At 42.1% G+C, this 18,207-nt stretch overlaps 1 protein-coding gene across 1 annotated transcript in view; it reads right to left on the reverse strand.

Moving 5' to 3' along the window:
- Positions 1-18,207, reverse strand: part of LOC132381739 (ryanodine receptor 1-like) — a 500,293-nt gene that overhangs the window by 117,008 nt on the left and 365,078 nt on the right. Inside the window, exons 73-77 of the mRNA XM_059951310.1 lie at positions 17,561-17,620; positions 16,188-16,325; positions 13,742-13,854; positions 10,694-10,793; positions 380-486 (exon numbers count right to left, since the gene is read on the reverse strand). Coding sequence (XP_059807293.1) covers positions 380-486; positions 10,694-10,793; positions 13,742-13,854; positions 16,188-16,325; positions 17,561-17,620 — 518 coding nt within the window. The remainder of the gene's footprint in view (positions 1-379; positions 487-10,693; positions 10,794-13,741; positions 13,855-16,187; positions 16,326-17,560; positions 17,621-18,207) is intronic.

The raw sequence follows: 18,207 nt of genomic DNA on the forward strand, positions 1-18,207 counted from the left end.
GTCAGGCTGTATCTGTGGAAAGTGAGTTAATGCTTCTGGTCCTTCGTTAGAACGTCAGGAAACCTGAAATGCTGAGTGTCTCTCCTTCCCACAGATGCAGCCTGACCTGTTGAGTACTTCCAGTACTTTTTGCTTTTGCTGTACAAAACATCAGGGCACAGTCTGACGCTTGTTAAGATGTTTAGAACTTCTTATGTAGAGATTGCTAAAGTGGGCTGAATGAGAAATTTTATTTTAATCGCTTGAGATTGGTCACAACTCTGATGAGAGTGAAGGGAGCATTAATTTATCCTTTCCATTAAACCCACAGTGGGACATTTTAACAAAAGCTGCAGGTATTTTTTGAAATATTTGACAAAATGACTATGCAAACCCACACCTTTTCTCAGTGAGAGCCGTGCGACTAAAGTGAAGAATCAGCTGGTGAAGTGGGTCAGGCTTTGACTCTTTTGCCTCTTCTTCTTCCTCTTCCTCTTCACCCGATTTCTGTTGACAAATCAGCCACAAGGCACATCAAGCTTGAATGAAGAGCTAAGCAAACTCCGTCGGGCTCCAGTATAGAACTTCACACGCACGCGCGCGCACACACACGCACACACACACACAAATACATGCAAGGCCTTTATTATGCAGTATTCTGCAAAAGTACTCTTGCATTCCCGATCCATATTTTAACTAGATCATTCAAGTTTTACGAGCTCTTGAGGAATTGTTTCAAAATCTTGAAGCTCAGATTCTGCATTCAGTCAAATAAACCATACTCATTATCTACAGTATGTTACATAAGTTGCTGTATTTTTCTATTTTCTAGGCAGACACGACCTACATGAAGTGATATTTTTTAATAAACATGCATACACCACTGTTAATAAACTGTTAGATTCAGCAGAGGAAGAATTACTTCGTGAGGCAACTTTATACATTAAATTCTAGAAATACATCGTAAGCAGATGTATTATTTTATAAAAAGCTCCTACTGTATCTTTGCAAAATGGTTATTCAATTGAATGGATTCCCTGCAACATGTCTGGACCCTCTTCTGTTAGAATAGATTGACTGCAAATAGGTTTCATATTTTAATTGGTTAGATGGAGCAAAGATGTAAGTCCTACAAATGTCCTCAGTCTTCCAAAATGCCCATTATGTTATGTGCACCTGTTGGGGCAAATCATTCTGGAGTATCATCAGGCGGATGTGGACAGAATGGGCAGATTATGGCATTTTTAGCATATAAAATTGATCAAAAGCCATTGCAACACTCTAGCAGTACAAACAGTGAACACCAACACAGAACCTCATCAGCATTGTTTAATGAACTACTTGCTGGTTGATTTCTTCCAACTATTCGACCTTCACCCAGACATAGCGATAACGCAATGAAAACTCAGGTAACTTTTGATCGGGTATCCTGATGGCTTGACACTTAGATCACTTGATGATGTTTCCCACACTCCATTTTAACTCACTAGGGCTCCAGGGTCTTCACTTCCTTAAAACTCACCTGGAGTGCAGACCCCAACTTCCTTAAAATTTACCAGGGCTTCAGGCCCTGTGCTTTGTTAAAACTCAACTGGGTCCAGTTCCTGTGCTTTGGTAAAACTCAACCGGGCCCAGTTCCTGTGCTTTGTTAAAACTCACCGGGGTCCAGTTCCAGAGCTTTGTTAAAACTTACCTGGGTCCAGTTCCTGTGCTTTGTTAAAACTCAACCGGGTCCAGTTCCTGTGCTTTGTTAAAACTCACCTGGGTCCAGTTCCTGTGCTTTGTTAAAACTCAACTGGGTCCAGTTCCTGTGCTTTGTTAAAACTCAACTGGGTCCAGTTCCTGTGCTTTGTTAAAACTCAAACGGGTCCAGTTCCTGTGCTTTGGTAAAACTCAACTGGGTCCAGTTCCTGTGCTTTGTTAAAACTCAACAGGGTCCAGTTCCTGTGCTTTGTTAAAACTCACCGGGGTCCAGTTCCAGAGCTTTGTTAAAACTCACCTGGGTCCAGTTCCTGTGCTTTGTTAAAACTCAACAGGGTCCAGTTCCTGTGCTTTGTTAAAACTCACCGGGGTCCAGTTCCAGAGCTTTGTTAAAACTCAACTGGGTCCAGTTCCTGTGCTTTGTTAAAACTCAACAGGGTCCAGTTCCAAAGCTTTGTTAAAACTCACCTGGGTCCAGTTCCTGTGCTTTGTTAAAACTCAACTGGGTCCAGTTCCTGTGCTTTGTTAAAACTCAACAGGGTCCAGTTCCAAAGCTTTGTTAAAACTCACCGGGGTCCAGTTCCTGTGCTTTGTTAAAACTCAACAGGGTCCAGTTCCAAAGCTTTGTTAAAACTCACCGGGGTCCAGTTCCAGAGCTTTGTTAAAACTCACCTGGGTCCAGTTCCTGTGCTTTGTTAAAACTCAACTGGGTCCAGTTCCTGTGCTTTGTTAAAACTCAACAGGGTCCAGTTCCAGAGCTTTGTTAAAACTCACCTGGGTCCAGTTCCTGTGCTTTGTTAAAACTCAACTGGGTCCAGTTCCTGTGCTTTGTTAAAACTCAACTGGGTCCAGTTCCCACGCTTCTTTAAAACTTACTTGGACTCTATTCCTGCATTTCCTTAAAACTCTGGAAATTAAGTCCGGAAAATTTGCCAGTTGAGTAACACCAAAGCCTTGAAGGTGCTGGATTACAGTGGTAGACATTGCCCTTGTATTTCAGCATAGCTGGGAGAATAAAGTGTACAAACTACTGGAAAAGGGAGCAGGAAAAAGGGCCCCCAGAAGAAAGGAGAGGGGAAATTACCTTCAGTTTCTTTTTCAAGAAATAAATGACAGCAGATTTTAACAAAGGGCAAAGAGTATCTCGTGAAAAAATATCAGAGTAATACAAAAGGGGAATTGGGCTGGGCACCTAGTTATCAGGATATAAAATGAGAAGGCTTGGGAGAACATGGATGGGATAGAATTTGCACAAATTGCTGGAAAAATCTCTCCTCAGCGTTTAATGTGGAAAAGATCATGGAAGCTGATGAACTGAGAAAAGTGAGTTGTGATGTCTTGGGCCAAAGAAGAGGCAATGGGCAGTCCTAATCCTGACCAAGTGCATCACTGGTCCTGGTGGGAAGATAGGGAAGAAATTATGGAAATCTTTGCAGAGATACTTGCATCACTTTTAGCCATGGGTGATGTGGGTGGGTGAGAGTGGCTGATGTTGTACCTTTATGTAAGATGAGCAGAGAAAACTATAGCCTGGTGGGCCCGATTAGAGGATCAAGACATTTCAAATAAGGAAATAACTGAATAAATTCTTTGCCAGTCTTCTCTCCTGGTAGGATTAGTATTGGTAAATTGGTTTATTATTGTCACGTGTACTGAGATTCAGTGAAAAGCTTGTCGTGCAGATCAAATCATTACACGGTGCATTGAGAAAACAGTAACAATAAATGTGTTTCTTCTGCCTAATGGGAGAAAGGAGAGGGAGGAGAGAGAATTTCTGGTGGGTGGGGTATTTCATTAAGCTGCTGCTTTAACCGAGGCAGTGAGAAGTAGAGATAAGACAAGGCTCTGCAGTTTTTTGTTGGTCACGTTCAGAGCAGTTGCCATACCAAGCTTTTATACATTCAGATAGGATGGCAGCTTTCTATGGTTCCTCTGATCACTTCTGCTGTTGTCGCTCAGCTCCACATTCAATCTCCTCTGGGATTACTCAGAAATCCTGCCAACATGGCAGTCTTTGCTTCTCATTGCAGACGAAGGCAATGGATTAAGAAGATGTAAAACTTGCTGGTTGTGGTGAACTACATATACCTGTCTGGACACGCCCCCTGCTGACTGCTCCTGTGGCTCCCCCCACAGACCCCTGTATAAAGGCGATCAAGGCCTGAGCTCGGCCTCTCTGTCTCCAGGATGTAGTATGGTGGTCACTCACTGCTTGTTCCTTCTTCCAGTCAATAAAAGCCGATATCTCGCCTTTACGTCTCAGAGTGAGTTATTGGTGGTGCATCAATTTTATTGACTGGAAGAAGGAACAAGCAGTGAGTGACCACCATACTACATCCTGGAGACTGAGAGGCCGGGCTCAGGCCTCGATTGCCTTTATACAGGGGTCTGTGGGAGGAGCAACAGGAGCAGTCAGCAGGGGGTGTGTCCAGACAGGCACACGTAGTTCACCACACTGGTCTTCTTTAGTTAGCTAAACGGACCATCTCTCTTTGCCATCCTGAGTGGTCAGCCTCCTACAGGTCCTGACTAATGGCCAAAACAGCACAGTTGTTTGTCAGAAACATGAGAAAATCTTCAGATCCCGGAAACCCAAAGCAATACGCACAGAACGTTGGAGGAACTCAGCAGGCCAGGCAGCATCTATGGAAACGAGTAAACAGTTGACGTTCCAGGCCAAGACCCTTCACCAGTTGTCTGTAGGTGACTTCCTTCTCCCTTTCTCACTTATGGAGCTATGAATGTTCAAAGGTCCAATATAATGTCAGAGAAATGTGTACAATATTCCTCCTGAAATACTTTTTCTTCGCAGACATCCACAAAAAGAGAGAAGTGCCCCAAAGAATGAACCCCAAAGTCCTCCCCCCTCCTGCACGTAAGTGGCAGCAAGCAACGATCCCCACTCACCCCCCAACAAAAAAACACATCACTATTGAGCACATGTGTGATCTAGGCGGTAGAAGAGACACAGACTTGCAGTTACCCCAAAGACTATCGCATTTCTTCCGGCATTCGACAAACAGCAGGTTCTCTCTGTCTCTCTAATACGGGAGAGGGAAGCGCCCCCCATTTTCACAGTGAGCGGGAGGCGTAACAACCTCCCGCTGGATTTGTGGCCATCATCTACCTGATGAATGTAGTTAACCTGCTGTAAACATTGCTGGCTTTGAACGATTGTGTGCTGCTGGAATAGGTGTTCTCCGGACCTCTATGTCATGACCTTCTCCGGCCAGGAATTGCTGAGACTGTGACTGCAGCAACAAAGGTGGAAGCTGTTCAGCCTTGTCTCACACTGCGCATGTCATCCAGGTCTTGCTATTAAATAGGAGTGTATGAAGACTAAAGCTTGGTAGGCTCACAGTTTGTTGTTCTCCATCCATATACAATGGCTCGACTTAGGCTTGAGTCATTTGAGCATCTTGATTTAAGTATCATTTGACAGACAACACACACACAATGCTGGAGGAACTCAGCAGGCCTGGAGACCGCATACGAGGGGTGATTGGTAAGTTCGTGGCTTAAGGTAGAAGGAGTTAATTTTAGAAAACCTAGCACATTTATTTTTCATCATAGTCCCCTCCTACATTTACACACTTGGTCCAGTGGTCTTGGAGCATACGGATCTTGGACCTCCAGAAAGTGTCCACAGCAAGGGTGATTGATAAGTTTGTGGCCTGTGGTAGAAGGAGATGAGTTATACAACTCTCGTTACATGCACGTGCAGGTCAACTCTTTGAGTGATTATGCAGAAAGTTTGAAGTTAATAACTCATCTCCTTCTACCTTAGGCCACAAACTTATCAATCACCCCTGATGAGTTATTAACTACAAACTTTCTTATGTTATCATGTATTGCTGCCGGAAAGTTAACAAGTTTCATGACTATGCCAGTGATATTAAACCTGATTCTGAATGTTAGTGGTGGGGGGGATTCGTTAATGAGGGCACAGAAAAACACATTTGTAGCTGAGAGTGAGACACGGGAATGGTGTGCTGGAGGAACTCAACAGGAAGTGTCGGTGGAAAGAAATTGTTGACAATTTCAGTTGAAACCTTGCATCAGCCCTGAAGCTGCCTGGCCTGCTGAGTTCCTCCAGCACGCTGTTTGTTGCTCCAGATTCCGGCATCTGCAGTTTCTTCTTCCTCCGGAATGCTGTGTTACCTCCCTAGTTACAGGATTAGGAATGTTTTGGATCAGGAACATTCTGAAGGGCAGAAAGGTTCAAAGAACTAGTTCTGGAGAGTGAATTTAGAGAGATAGACAAAAAGTAAAAAAAAAATCGAACTTTTAGGGTTCTAATCTCAGGATTACATCTTCTGCTACTTGCTGGTGAGGGTGAAGTTAGGATAGGACAGATGAATGGCTAGCTAAAGAGCTGGTACAGAGGGACAGAGCTTTGGTTACTTGGATCACTGGGATAACTTTTGGAGCAGATACACCTCATTTGGAAAGGAACTCGGGAGCATTTATGTTAATTTTAAATTAATTTTATTAGCCACAGACAAGGTACCAGAGTGTGGAGGATTGCTAATGTTCCTTTCTTACTGCATAATAAAAGGACAAACTCAGGTCAGAGAAGCTTGTGTAAATGCCTGAGGAAAATTCCAAGGGAAAGAAGTTGGAAGTCAGAAAGCAGCTCTGCGGAGGAGCTCATTCCTCGCTGATCTAACCCATCGAAGCTTTGAGATTGGAACAGCAGGACAGCAGGCGGCGTGTTTGCTATTGGCCGGCTGCTGTCAGAGGCAGGCGATTTCCCCCCCCCCCCCACCACCGTTTTGCTGGAGAGTGAGAGTCTGTCGGTTCTCAAGATGGGAGGACCTGGAGAGGCAACACGGAAGACTGTAACACTGGAACAGCGAGCTGCTGCTCTCCACTCTTGTTGTTACAAGAGCCACCTCCCTCTCAATGCAGAGAGAGAGCCTTTTTCAGATGCTAAAGTGTTGGGTAATGATGGACTCTGGTTCGGGGTCACTTTGGGGGGGGGTGCTTCTGTTGTTGCTTGCATGTTTGGGAGGGCGTGATGGTGCGAGTGGAGGAGGTGTCGATGTTTTTGGGGCTGCTTGTGTGAAGGGAAGGGGCAGGGAGCTTCGATGTTTCTATCGTTCATTCTATGGGGTTTTCTGTTTTGTGGATGTCTGTGAAGAGTAAGAGTTTCAGGTTACATTCTCTGTATACATTGTATACATTCTCCGATATTAAAACTTTGAACTTCTGGGATTATTTTTTATATACATTTTAACTGTTTCCATAAAACTTCATCTAATTAGAACAGTCCTTTAATTGGGCCAGAATATACTAGTCCCAATGTGCCCAATTAGATGGAATCCACTGTGTGTGTAAAACGTTATATATCTACAGCTAGAAACTGGGAATGAAACATATATTCCAAAAGTAAAATGCCTCAGGTGTTAAGAATGCAAAAAGCCAGAATGCTGTAAATAAAGAGCCTCATCTGTGGCGGGAGAAGCAGAGTTAATTTCTTATTTAGATGAGCGATCACTGAAGTGAAGAATCATCAGCCTGCAATATTAACTCTGACCTGAAGAGGGCAGCATTTACTGTTTTTCTCAACAGAGATGTGCTAGTTCTGCATTCTTTTATAGATTGGAACTTGTTTGAAAGCCATTGAAACCAGCAAGACATGGAAAGTGACGTCCCACATGAATTAGTGCTTGGGCAGCTATGGTTTATTACGTTCAGAAAACAATAACTTGGAGCGACTCACACACAATGTTGCAATTTAGAGCTGTCAGTAGCTCACGACTGCAATAGAATACAGAAAACATTCAGAAGCTCGTTGAAAACGCAAACACGAGGAAATCTGCAGGTGCAGATAGTAAGAGATTTGAAAGTGGGGGGGGGGGAAATCTCTTACTATCTTTTCTTTCAGTTAGTCCTGACGAAGGGTCTCAGCCCAAAACGTCGACTGTACTTCTCGCTATAGATGCTGCCTGGCCTGCTGCGTCCCACCAGCATTTTGTGTGTGTTGCCCGAAGCTTGTTGAGTAGGGATCTAATCTGCAGTAAGATGATATTTTAATGTATAGGTAATACATTGTGGATGGAAGAACAGGAGACCTTGGAAAAGAAGCACCCAATAAACTGGGAGAGGGGGAGAGGGAACTGGGGCACAGTACGATCACCAATCACCGTACCTTATGGATTCTGGAGGAAATTGGACCTCCTGGAGGAATCTCACACAGTCACATGAGGACATACAAACTCCACGCAGGCAGGATCCGAAGTCAGAAGTAAACCTGGGTCTTCGGAGTGTGAGACAGCAGCACTAATTGCTGCACCACCACAATAATCTTATTATTATTTCCACCATATGCAAATTGTTCTTCATTTTCAATATCTGATTCAAGGGTGTTCATTTCCCAACGTCTTCAGTCATCCATCGATTTGGTATCGTTACAACAAGGGAGGCACGGTGGTACAATTATTTTTATGGTACCCAGGAAAGACTGACGGGGCTGAGATATGAAGCTGTTTGACCAGAGAGAGGTTATGAAAATGAAAAGTTTTGACAGGGTGGACGTTGACAATGTTTTCACTGTGGGGATACTTGGCGTAAATGCGGGATTCACCAATAATCTCGTTCAACTAGGCATTTACAAGGAGGGTGATTAGAATGCAGGAAACAGCACAGGAGATAACTGAAGCGCCTGGCCGTGGCGCATTTGAGGAAATGTGAAACAAAGACGAGAGAGAAAATGAAGAGGGGTGTGAGGAGGTTCCACTGAAGCATAATTACTTATATTTGTACTGTTCTGTACTGCAACTACTATAAACGATGCAAAACTTCCAGGCTTGGAAATCTTGCTATGGTTAGAATGAACTTTCGTTATACCATCTACACCAAGGAGAAGCATCTAGTATGGAACAGGTTCAGATACCTGCTGTTTTTGATCGAGAGTTATCGATTTAAGATTCTCACTCGGTGTTAACACAACAGGCTCAATGTCAGCAAAACAAAATAGCTGGTCAGGGGAGTGGCGCACACGTCCCATTTACATCATTGGTGCTGAGGTCAGGAAGGTTGAGAGGCTCAAGTTCCTGCCTCGTCCAACCACAGAGATGACACGGCCAACAAAGTCTCCATGTCTCTACTTGCTAAAGAAGCTACAGAAATTTCGCACATCCCTTTTCATCCTCACCAATTTTTATCGATGCGCTGTATGACAACTGCTCTGTACGTGACCACATGAAACTGCAGTTTATATAAAATATTAAATATTAAAACGGCAACAATTAATGTATCAGTGTGGCATTCCTTTGTCTGCTATTTTTTCCATAATTCAGGCTCAGTGCTTGGCAACTTGTGGCAAAGTATTTTAAAAATTGGCATAAAATCAAAATTAAGAATAGATGAGAATAAAATTGGATCTTTTAAAAGTATAAAGAACCATTGTTTACATTCTAGTGAAATATATTTTTTGTATCACCGATCAGCAGTAATTATATGATTGCTTAACAAAGTTGGATGCAGTATTTAATTGAAGTGTTACGAGCTCAGCTCATAATTATGGAGATTGCCGTAACCCTATGAACATTATGCAGGATGAAATTAGGTCTGTAAAAAAATGGCCTGCTATGACTGAAAGAAAGTGGATATTCATTTATGGGGAAAAGCAAATTCGAGGACATTAAAATGAAGTAACATACACCAATCATTCAGGTAGGTAGATAATCTTCCTATATTTCTTCTATTAATCAATACCTAAAGAACAGTTTTCTTTTCAAATTGTATTAATTCATCCTACTCATCCCATATGCAATTAATTTTTCTAATTATTTTGGTATTACTTAATGCCCACTAGTTCTAATTTAACAAGACTTTCATGTATGTTCTTTCGGCAGGAAACTAGGCAAGTTAAGAATAAATAGGAAAAATAAGCATCAAGAAGAATGACTTGCAGAATTTTGTAAGTTTTTTTAAAAAACAAAGTTTAGCCTTAATTACAACTCTGCCATACAAAAGGCTTCATTCCACGGACTTAGCTATTTCTGGTTTCCAGTGATGCAACACAGAAAGACACGAGACATGGCATTGCTTGCCATAGACTTGACGCAAAAATACAAGCGACAGCAGATGGTGCAGAAACAGGGTTGTACGTACTGGTACAGCACAGCTGCATGCCAGCTCACAGAAACCAGTACTTACAGCCAGATCATCTATTAGTTTATCTTCAAACGAATGCTCCTCGGTGTCAATCCAAGAATTTCTATAACCTTCGATGAAGAGGTTACATGCTCGGTGCCTGAGGAAGGGTGAGATCGAAAACAGGAGGGTTTGGGAATAAAGACATGACTTAGTGGTTAAACTATCTTATCACACAATTGTTAGAGATAGCATTTGTACAATTTTGCTCCGCTGATAGATCAGAGAACAAGAAAGAGTAAATGCCTCCACTATGACTGTGACTGTTCGCTTACATTTGTGATAATAGTTAAGTGCAGCTATTGTCTGCTAGGTTCAAGTAACTGCAAGTAAAACGAAGAAAGTTACAACTAAGCCTTTTCTAAGGCTTGTCATTCATATGATATTATTTTATTTATAGTGTCCTTGAAATTACTGTGGAAATATAATGAGTGCTCAAACCACTTAAGTGAAAGTCTTCTGACTGCCAGGATGAATCCAGATTCAGATCCAGAAATCAGTTCAGTTTACTTTCTGCTGACAGTGACACTCCTTTCAGAATCCCTTTGTTTTATTTTAAACTACAACTTCATTTACCTCACCTTCAATTCCACTTCATTTTGAAACTGGGATGCCTGGTCATTGATAACACCCTCACATCTGACCAACTATTGACACTGGATTAATGCTGGCTAAATTAGTTTGTGTTTCGACTTGCTCTAATAAGAATTAGGGAACGACTTCAGTTCTTCAGCTTGTTGCTCTGACCATCAGATCTTGCAGCAATTGTACAACATACTTGTCAAGGGACCATGTGCATTGCTAGTTCTAAGATTTAGTGCCAGAGATTGTTATGCAAAGTCTACGTTACCATCAGTAGGTATACTAGACTTGCAAAGTCTGTTTCCTCACACGCTCTGCGAAGCCACAGTTCCAGATAGGCGTTCATGAAGTGATAGCTAACTTTAGGTCTGAGAGAAGAGGATAAAATTTCTACATTTGTCTCTGTGCCATAAAGCTGCTTTACAAGTTATTCAACACCAAAGTTAATCACATCTGAGTGCTGTAGAGAAAAGAAGGTTTTCGCTAAACACTTTTATCAGCTTCTTGGTGCAATCTTTAAGATGCAAGAATTGCTAAATCTATATCAAACGACGCAATCAACAAAGCCAAACATCAACATTCTTCAGCTGAAGTCTCACTCCTACAGCTTGGAAAACGGAATCAGATCGTGGAGCTCTAATTACTAAACAGAAGGGTTGACATGAAAACAATGGCAATAAAGCCCAGGCATAATATTAGGTATGTCTTTGCCCTCTTCCTTCAGGCACAAGGTGTAACTGAAACTCTAGGCTACAATATGTACTGTGCGTATCAAATACATAAAATTTCTGAACACAAGAAGTTCTGCAGATACTGGGGATCTGAAGCAACACACAAAAAATGCTGGAGGAACTCAGCAGGTCAGGCAGCGTCTGTGGAAATGGACAAGCAGTTGGCGTTTCAGGCCAAAGCTCTTCTTCAGGACTGGAAAGGAAGGGGAGAAGACAACAAAATAAAAAGGTGGGGGGGGGGAGGGGAAGGAGGATAGCAAGAAGGTGATAGATGAAGCCAGGTGGGTTGGAAAGGTAGAGAGCTGAAGAGGTAGGAATCAGATAGGAGAGGAGAGTTGACCATGGGAGAAAGGAAAGGAGGAGGGGCACCAGGGAAGGTGATAGGCAGGTGAGAAGAGATAAGAAGCCAGAGTGGGGAAGAGAAGAAGATAAATGCAGGCAAATATGGATGGAGATTCATGATTAGCGGTGTTCCACAGGGATCTCCCTGGGCACCTGCTGCTTGTGATATTAAATGACCTGGATGAAATTGTAGATGACTGGGTTAGTAAGTTTGCAGATGACAAACATTGACAGTGTTGTGGATGCCAAAGGAGAAAGCAGATATAGATCAGCTGCAGAGAATTAGTAGATGGAGTTTCATCCAGCCAAGTATGAGGAGCTGCACCTTGGGAGATCAGATGTTCACAGATGACGGCAAGGTCTGTGACAGCATCGACGTATAGAGAGTCCAACTCCATCGCTCTCTGAAAGTGGAGTTTATAAAACTCTGGTGAAGCTGCATCTGGAGTAGCGCATTCTAAGGTGCAGAGGTAATTGAGATGCTGCAGAAGATGCTTACCATTATGCTGCCTAGATTAAAGGTATGAGCTGAAAGGAGAGGTTGGACAAACCTAAGTTCATGCATATTGATATAACATTGGATAGTACTGCACAGTAACAGGCCACTTGGCCTACAATGCCAAATTAAACTACAAGGGGTGACAGATAAGTTTGTGGCCTAAGGTAGAAGGAGTCAATTTTAGAAAATTCTACCCCAGGCCACGGACTTATCAATCACCCCTTGTATTCCCTGCTTTAAAAAAAGTCCAGTCTTTCCTTAGAGCTAATACTCTCTAACCTAAAAACATCCTGATAAACCCCTTCTGCACTCTCTCCAAATTTTCCACATTCTACCTGTAGGTGGTGTCTAGAACTACATCCAATATTCCAAATGTGGCTTAACCAAAGTTCTGTACACCTTAACTACCGCCCTATACACCAAGGGCCTGACATATACTTGTTAGGTTCTTCCTACATTTGACCTCCCTAAGGATAACACCTCACAGTTGTTTGGATTGAACTTCATCTGCCATTCGTCCAGCCATATTTCCAACAAATCTACATCCAGCTATATCCTTTGACAGCCTTTCTCATTATCCACATTCCACTCATTTGTGTGTCATTTACAAACTTACTAAACAGTCCCCCTACTAAAATAGAGGCCCCAGCATTCAGCCCATTGGAACACTACCAGTCACAGACATCCAGTCAGAACAATACCCCTCCACCACTCTGCACCATCTTCTACCAAGTTAGAATCTAGTCTGCCAAGCCAGCATGAATCCTATGTGTCTAATCTGAATCCGCCTACCGTGAGGGTTATGATGAATGTTTTAATGAAACCAATGTAGACAACATCCACTGCTCTACCCTCATAATAATTTCTTATCACTTCCTCAAAAAATGCAATCATACAACCTGACTTAACCACCACAAAGTATGCCCAATACGTCCATGCCTTTCCAAATGTGAGTACATCACATCCCTATGAATCTCCTACAACAACCTCTTTACCAGTATAAGGCTCACTGGCCTAAAATGTGCTGCGTTAATCCTACTGACCTTTTTTAGACAAAGGAAAAACACTATTCTCAGATTCTCTGGCACCTTGCTTGTGGATAAAGGTCCTCATCAAGGCTCCTGCAATCTCTTCTCTTGCCACAATTTCCAACGGCAGATACTACTGGGTTCTAGATTTATCCACCTCAATATTCTTCAAATGACTTAATATCTCCTTATCATTGATATCAAGGTGCCCTATTATAGCAACCTCCTTCTCTCTGATCTCATTATCCTCCATGTGCTCTTCATTAGGGAATGCAAATGCAATTTTATTCCTCATCCAGACATGAATCCGCTCCTGAATGTTGGTGCCCTCGAGCTGTCCCCATCTGCCCACCTGCTTTAAAAACAAATGCATAAGATGCTTCGGGATTTTCCTTAATGCCACCCGGTATGGACGTTTCATGCCTCCTTTAGTCCTCATGCTTCTCTAAGTCCTTTCTTCCTTCCTCGATGTTCCTTGAGGGCCCTGTCTGATTCCTGATTCCTAAACCCTGTGCTTGCTTTGCTTTCCTTTTGTTCAAATGTAAAACACCTCCCTCACCTTAAAACGAGCTGACCGCAGGATAGTCAGCTTAATTCACTGTCAATAGGGCAAGCAAAATCTAATATGCAGCAGCTGTACATGGATATCCCACCGGATGACAACCAGAAACAGAGCAGATTTTCTCTGCGTCTGTGCTTCTTCTGTGATACCTTACCTTGGCAAGTTGTAAAGAGGGGTCATGCGGAAACATGCTACCACAGCTCTCCGGCGTTGCTTAGACAACAGCTTATACCAAACCATCTTCTTGGACTTGAAAGGATGCTCTGTCTAAACACCAATGATTATTGGAGAATCATTAGTGAGTGGCAAATCAAAAACAGTACTGCTCTCAATCAGTATTTTGATGGTATAACGTTAGATGTAGCGGACATATTATGACACCATTTCGTAGACAATGACCGCAGAATCTATCATGGCAGTAATATTTGAAATTAAGATATCTTCTTGAAGTACCTACTGACAAATTTGTCAGCTAATTAATTAATATAGGACAGAATATATTGCAGAGTCATCGAACAATACAACATGGATACAGGCCCTTCAGCCCAACGAGTCCAGGCCGACAAAGTGCTCATCTAGCTAGTCCTAATTTCCTGGGTTTGGTACTTATCTCTGCAAGACTCCTCTCCGCAGCTATTTTTCCTGTCTCAGACACTTCCTCGTTCCATATAATCACCACCTTCTGCATGAATAAGCTGTCCCTTGGTTCCCTTTTAATTCTTTTCCATCTCACCCCAAGACCCTCTAGCTCTGCCGTGGGAAGAAGCCTGGTGTCATCTACCTTATCTATGCCTCTCATAGATTTAAACATTTCTAATAAGCTCGGCCCCTCTTTTTTTCCATGTTCCAAGGAATAAAGAAAGAGCCTGGCCAATCTCTCCCTATAAATCAGGTTCTCTCATCCCGTGCTTTCCAGTGGATCTAAGTATAGGTCTTAAATGCCAGGTCCATCGCACATCCTCGCTTTGCTCTCCTAAGAGTAAAATCTTCTACTCTTTTTTTTATAGTCATCGGGATTGATCTAATCCCAACCTCCTATTTGTTGGGATTTCTTGATTTCTTTGTTTTTCTCGACCAAAGTTTCATTATCCCTAAACCTGCCAGGTTTAACCCTCAGCAGAACAGGAAAATGCTGCTCTAGCCTCCTTCTATCTCACTCTTAAAAGCCTCCCACAGCCCATTCATTCGTTTCTCTTCAAACAGGCTAATATACAGTCAACCTCTCTAATTCTCCCAAAGTTAGCCCTGATCCAGCTTAGAAGCTGTGCATCTGTCCTATTTTTCACATCACTATCTAAAAATGATAGAATTCCGGTCACTAGAGCCAAAGTGCTCCTCGATTGCCACTTCCGATCCATGCCCTGCCGCGTTCCTTTAGTGGAGGTCCAGTACTGCCCCCTCGTGAGCTGCATCTTCTATATTCTGACTCAAAAAACTTTCCTGGACACATTTCACAAATTCCACACCGAGTGGCCCAGTCAGAACTGGGGAAATTAAAAATATTCCATTAATAGAATCCTACTATTCTTACAACTGTAACCAATTTCTCTAAAGTTCTCAAGGCTGTTGGAGAGTCTATGATATAGTCCCACGAGAGTGGGCCTCCTGTTTTTAAGATGGATAAAACCCAGGATGTCATCATTAAGTAGTGTCGTTGTGTCTTCCCTTTTTAAAAAGGCTAAACCCCCTCCTCACTTCCCTGTACCTACCAATAGCACCTGTACCTTGCAATATTGAGTGCCAGTGTTGTCCTTCTCTCAGCCATGTTTCCTCAACGGTTATAATATCCCAGTCCTCAGAACTAATCCACACAAGTTATTCTGTCTTATCTGTTAAACCTCCAGCATTGCAATAAATACAGTTTAAATTAGAATTGCTTTCCCTGCCTTTACTGAGTTCCTGGCTATCCTGATCTTCTCACAGGTTACTGCTTTAACCCATAACTTGCTCCTGTTCAGAGTCCAACCCCCATGCCAATCTAGTTCAAACTTTCCCGTGAAGCATTAGCAAATTTCCCTGCAAGGATATTGGTCCCTCCCTGGGGAGGTGGAAAGAATATAGGTGGTAGGTGGAGGAAGATTAACAATGATTTAAAAATACAACACCAATGTTGCTATCTAGCCATAGAATCATAGAACATTACAGCTCAGAAACAGGCCTTTTGGCCCTTCTTGGCTGAGCCGAACCATTTTTCTGCCTAGACCCACTGACCTGCACCTGGACCATATCCCTCCATACACCTCTCATCCATGTACCTGTCCAAGTTTTTCTTAAATGTTAAAAGTGAGCCCACATTTACAACTTCATCTGGCAGCTCATTCCACACTCCCACCACTCTCTGCGTGAAGAAGCCCCCCCCAATGTTCCCTTTAAACTTTTCCCCCTTCACCCTTAATCCACGTCCTCTGGTTTTTTCCTCCCCTAGCCTCAATGGGAAAAAGCCTGCTTGCATTCACTCTATCTATACCCATCATAACCTTATATACCTCTATCAAGACTCCCCTCATTCTTCTACGCTCCATTTCTTTATAGGTACACTCTTTCACACACTCAGGATGACTGACAACAAAACAGAGATGACATTTGCTGGATGTCTGTACCTGCTCCAGGTGGAACAGGACGGCAGAGACTTCCTGCACCCGCTTCACTATCTTTTCAGGATTGTTGCTATCTTCGGCTTTGCCAGCAATGTCCTTGTACAGTGCCATCTGCCATCTCATAGAGGAAGAATTTTCACACTAGGAAACCGAATAAAGAAAACAAATATGTTACTGATACAATATAGTTCATCTATTCTGTAAGTTACTCCAGCCTAATAAACTGAAGAGGGAGAAAAAGTGGATGAGGTAAAGCTGACTAAAATCTTTAAAGAGTACAGATAATAAGATTTTCAACAGATATTTCTCCTGCTATTGTCTGTAAGGAGTTAGTACATTCTCCCCGTGACCGCGTGGGTTTCTGCTGACAGCCCAAAGACATACCGGCGGATTGATTCGTCATTGTAAATTGTCCTGCCATTAGGCTAGGGTTAAATTGGGAGTTGTGGCTTGAAGGGATGGAAAGGCCTATTCTGTGCTGTATCTCAATAAATAAAAAAATAAAATTTAAGAAAAATAACAAAATGAGTACTGGTAGTAGAGCAGCTGAGTCTGGGGAATTAGTACAGATGAATTAAATAGGAAGTTTGCTTCAATTATCACTACAGAGGTCACAGAAACAGCTGTGAATTTGCAATTGAAAAGTTGGGGGAATTGTGGGATTTACAATCACCAGGGAACCTGTAGAAAATTGCCTAAACTGTGGGCTGCCAAGTCCTGATGGGCTTCACCTTAAGGTTAATGAGATACATGATTCTAATTTTCTTAAACTAAATTTGGGAAGTTTCACTTCCTTGGAATGATAATCTACTTAAAAAGAAGACAGGATCTACAACATACTGGGCAGAGAGCTTGCGGAACAGAGAAAATTTCAGAAGGTATTATTTGATGCATTTCAGGACTCTTAAAAAAATCAATCTGGCAAAGAGAAGTATCAGATTCCTATTATCACGTTTTGATTTCCTGTCAAAAATTCCTCAGCCCGGAATCTGAGCACCAGTTTGTATTTCTTTCACTCTGCTGGAATATATTCTCAACTTTTCTCAATGATGCGTGGCTGAAGTGAGGTGGGGATGAAACACGCTCACATCCTGACACTGAGAAAACGGTGCCAGTAATAGGAGCCGGGATTGAATCCCCTAATCAGCAACTCCACCAAGACTATATTAATTAGGCAATAGTAGGACAATCCTTTCAGCCCAAGGTTCTTCCATAATTAGGCCTAAACAAACTAAAGGCCTGTAAGCCAACGAGAGGAAAAATCTGTTCAAACTATGCTGCTGGTAGAGTTTGAAATTCATGGTTGTCTGAAGATGCATATTAAAAATATTAAAACATAAGTGCCTTATTGTTGCTCTGAAAGTACATTCCTTTACCTTTTCCTGCAAATGGAGATTGTTGTGGAGAAACTCTTGCACCTCTTCATCTGTATCTTTCTGTCAGATCGTAAAGAGAGACAGTAAGTTGGTGCCACATCAAGGAAAACGGCAAAACATTCAACTTAAAATTGACAGAAACACAGTACTTTGGTTTAAGCTGCTTTCAGAAAGGTAGGAAGTTACTTTTAGCTATATGTAAAAAGGAGTTGTAGAATTCTGTTGAGGGGTTGTACACAAGCTTAGTAAGCTTTTCAGAATATTTCTTCATAACGCAGAAAGGTAAATCCATAATTCCTGACTCACAAGAGGGTGGTCAGAGACATGGCACTGACCTATTCAAAGCCTGGCTCCAAAGTGCACATTCCAGACCTTCTTTCTGCTTATTCATGTTCAGGTATGGAGTTCTGGAGTTTTTTGACACTATCATATACTTGTAAGCTATTATTATTGCCCATGTTAGTTTAGTTTAGTGTTTTATTTTTCTTAATATATACTTTTTTCACATATTTTCAAATTTTTTCTTCTTTTAATGGTTATTTTTGTTTTTTTTCATATATAATCATATGGACTTGATTGATTAAGGTATTTTTTTCTGTTGATGTTTAATAGGATATTGTTATCTTATTATCAATGTGACTTCAAGT

Source organism: Hypanus sabinus, chromosome 26 (assembly GCF_030144855.1).
Source record: "Hypanus sabinus isolate sHypSab1 chromosome 26, sHypSab1.hap1, whole genome shotgun sequence".
NCBI lineage: Eukaryota > Metazoa > Chordata > Chondrichthyes > Myliobatiformes > Dasyatidae > Hypanus > Hypanus sabinus.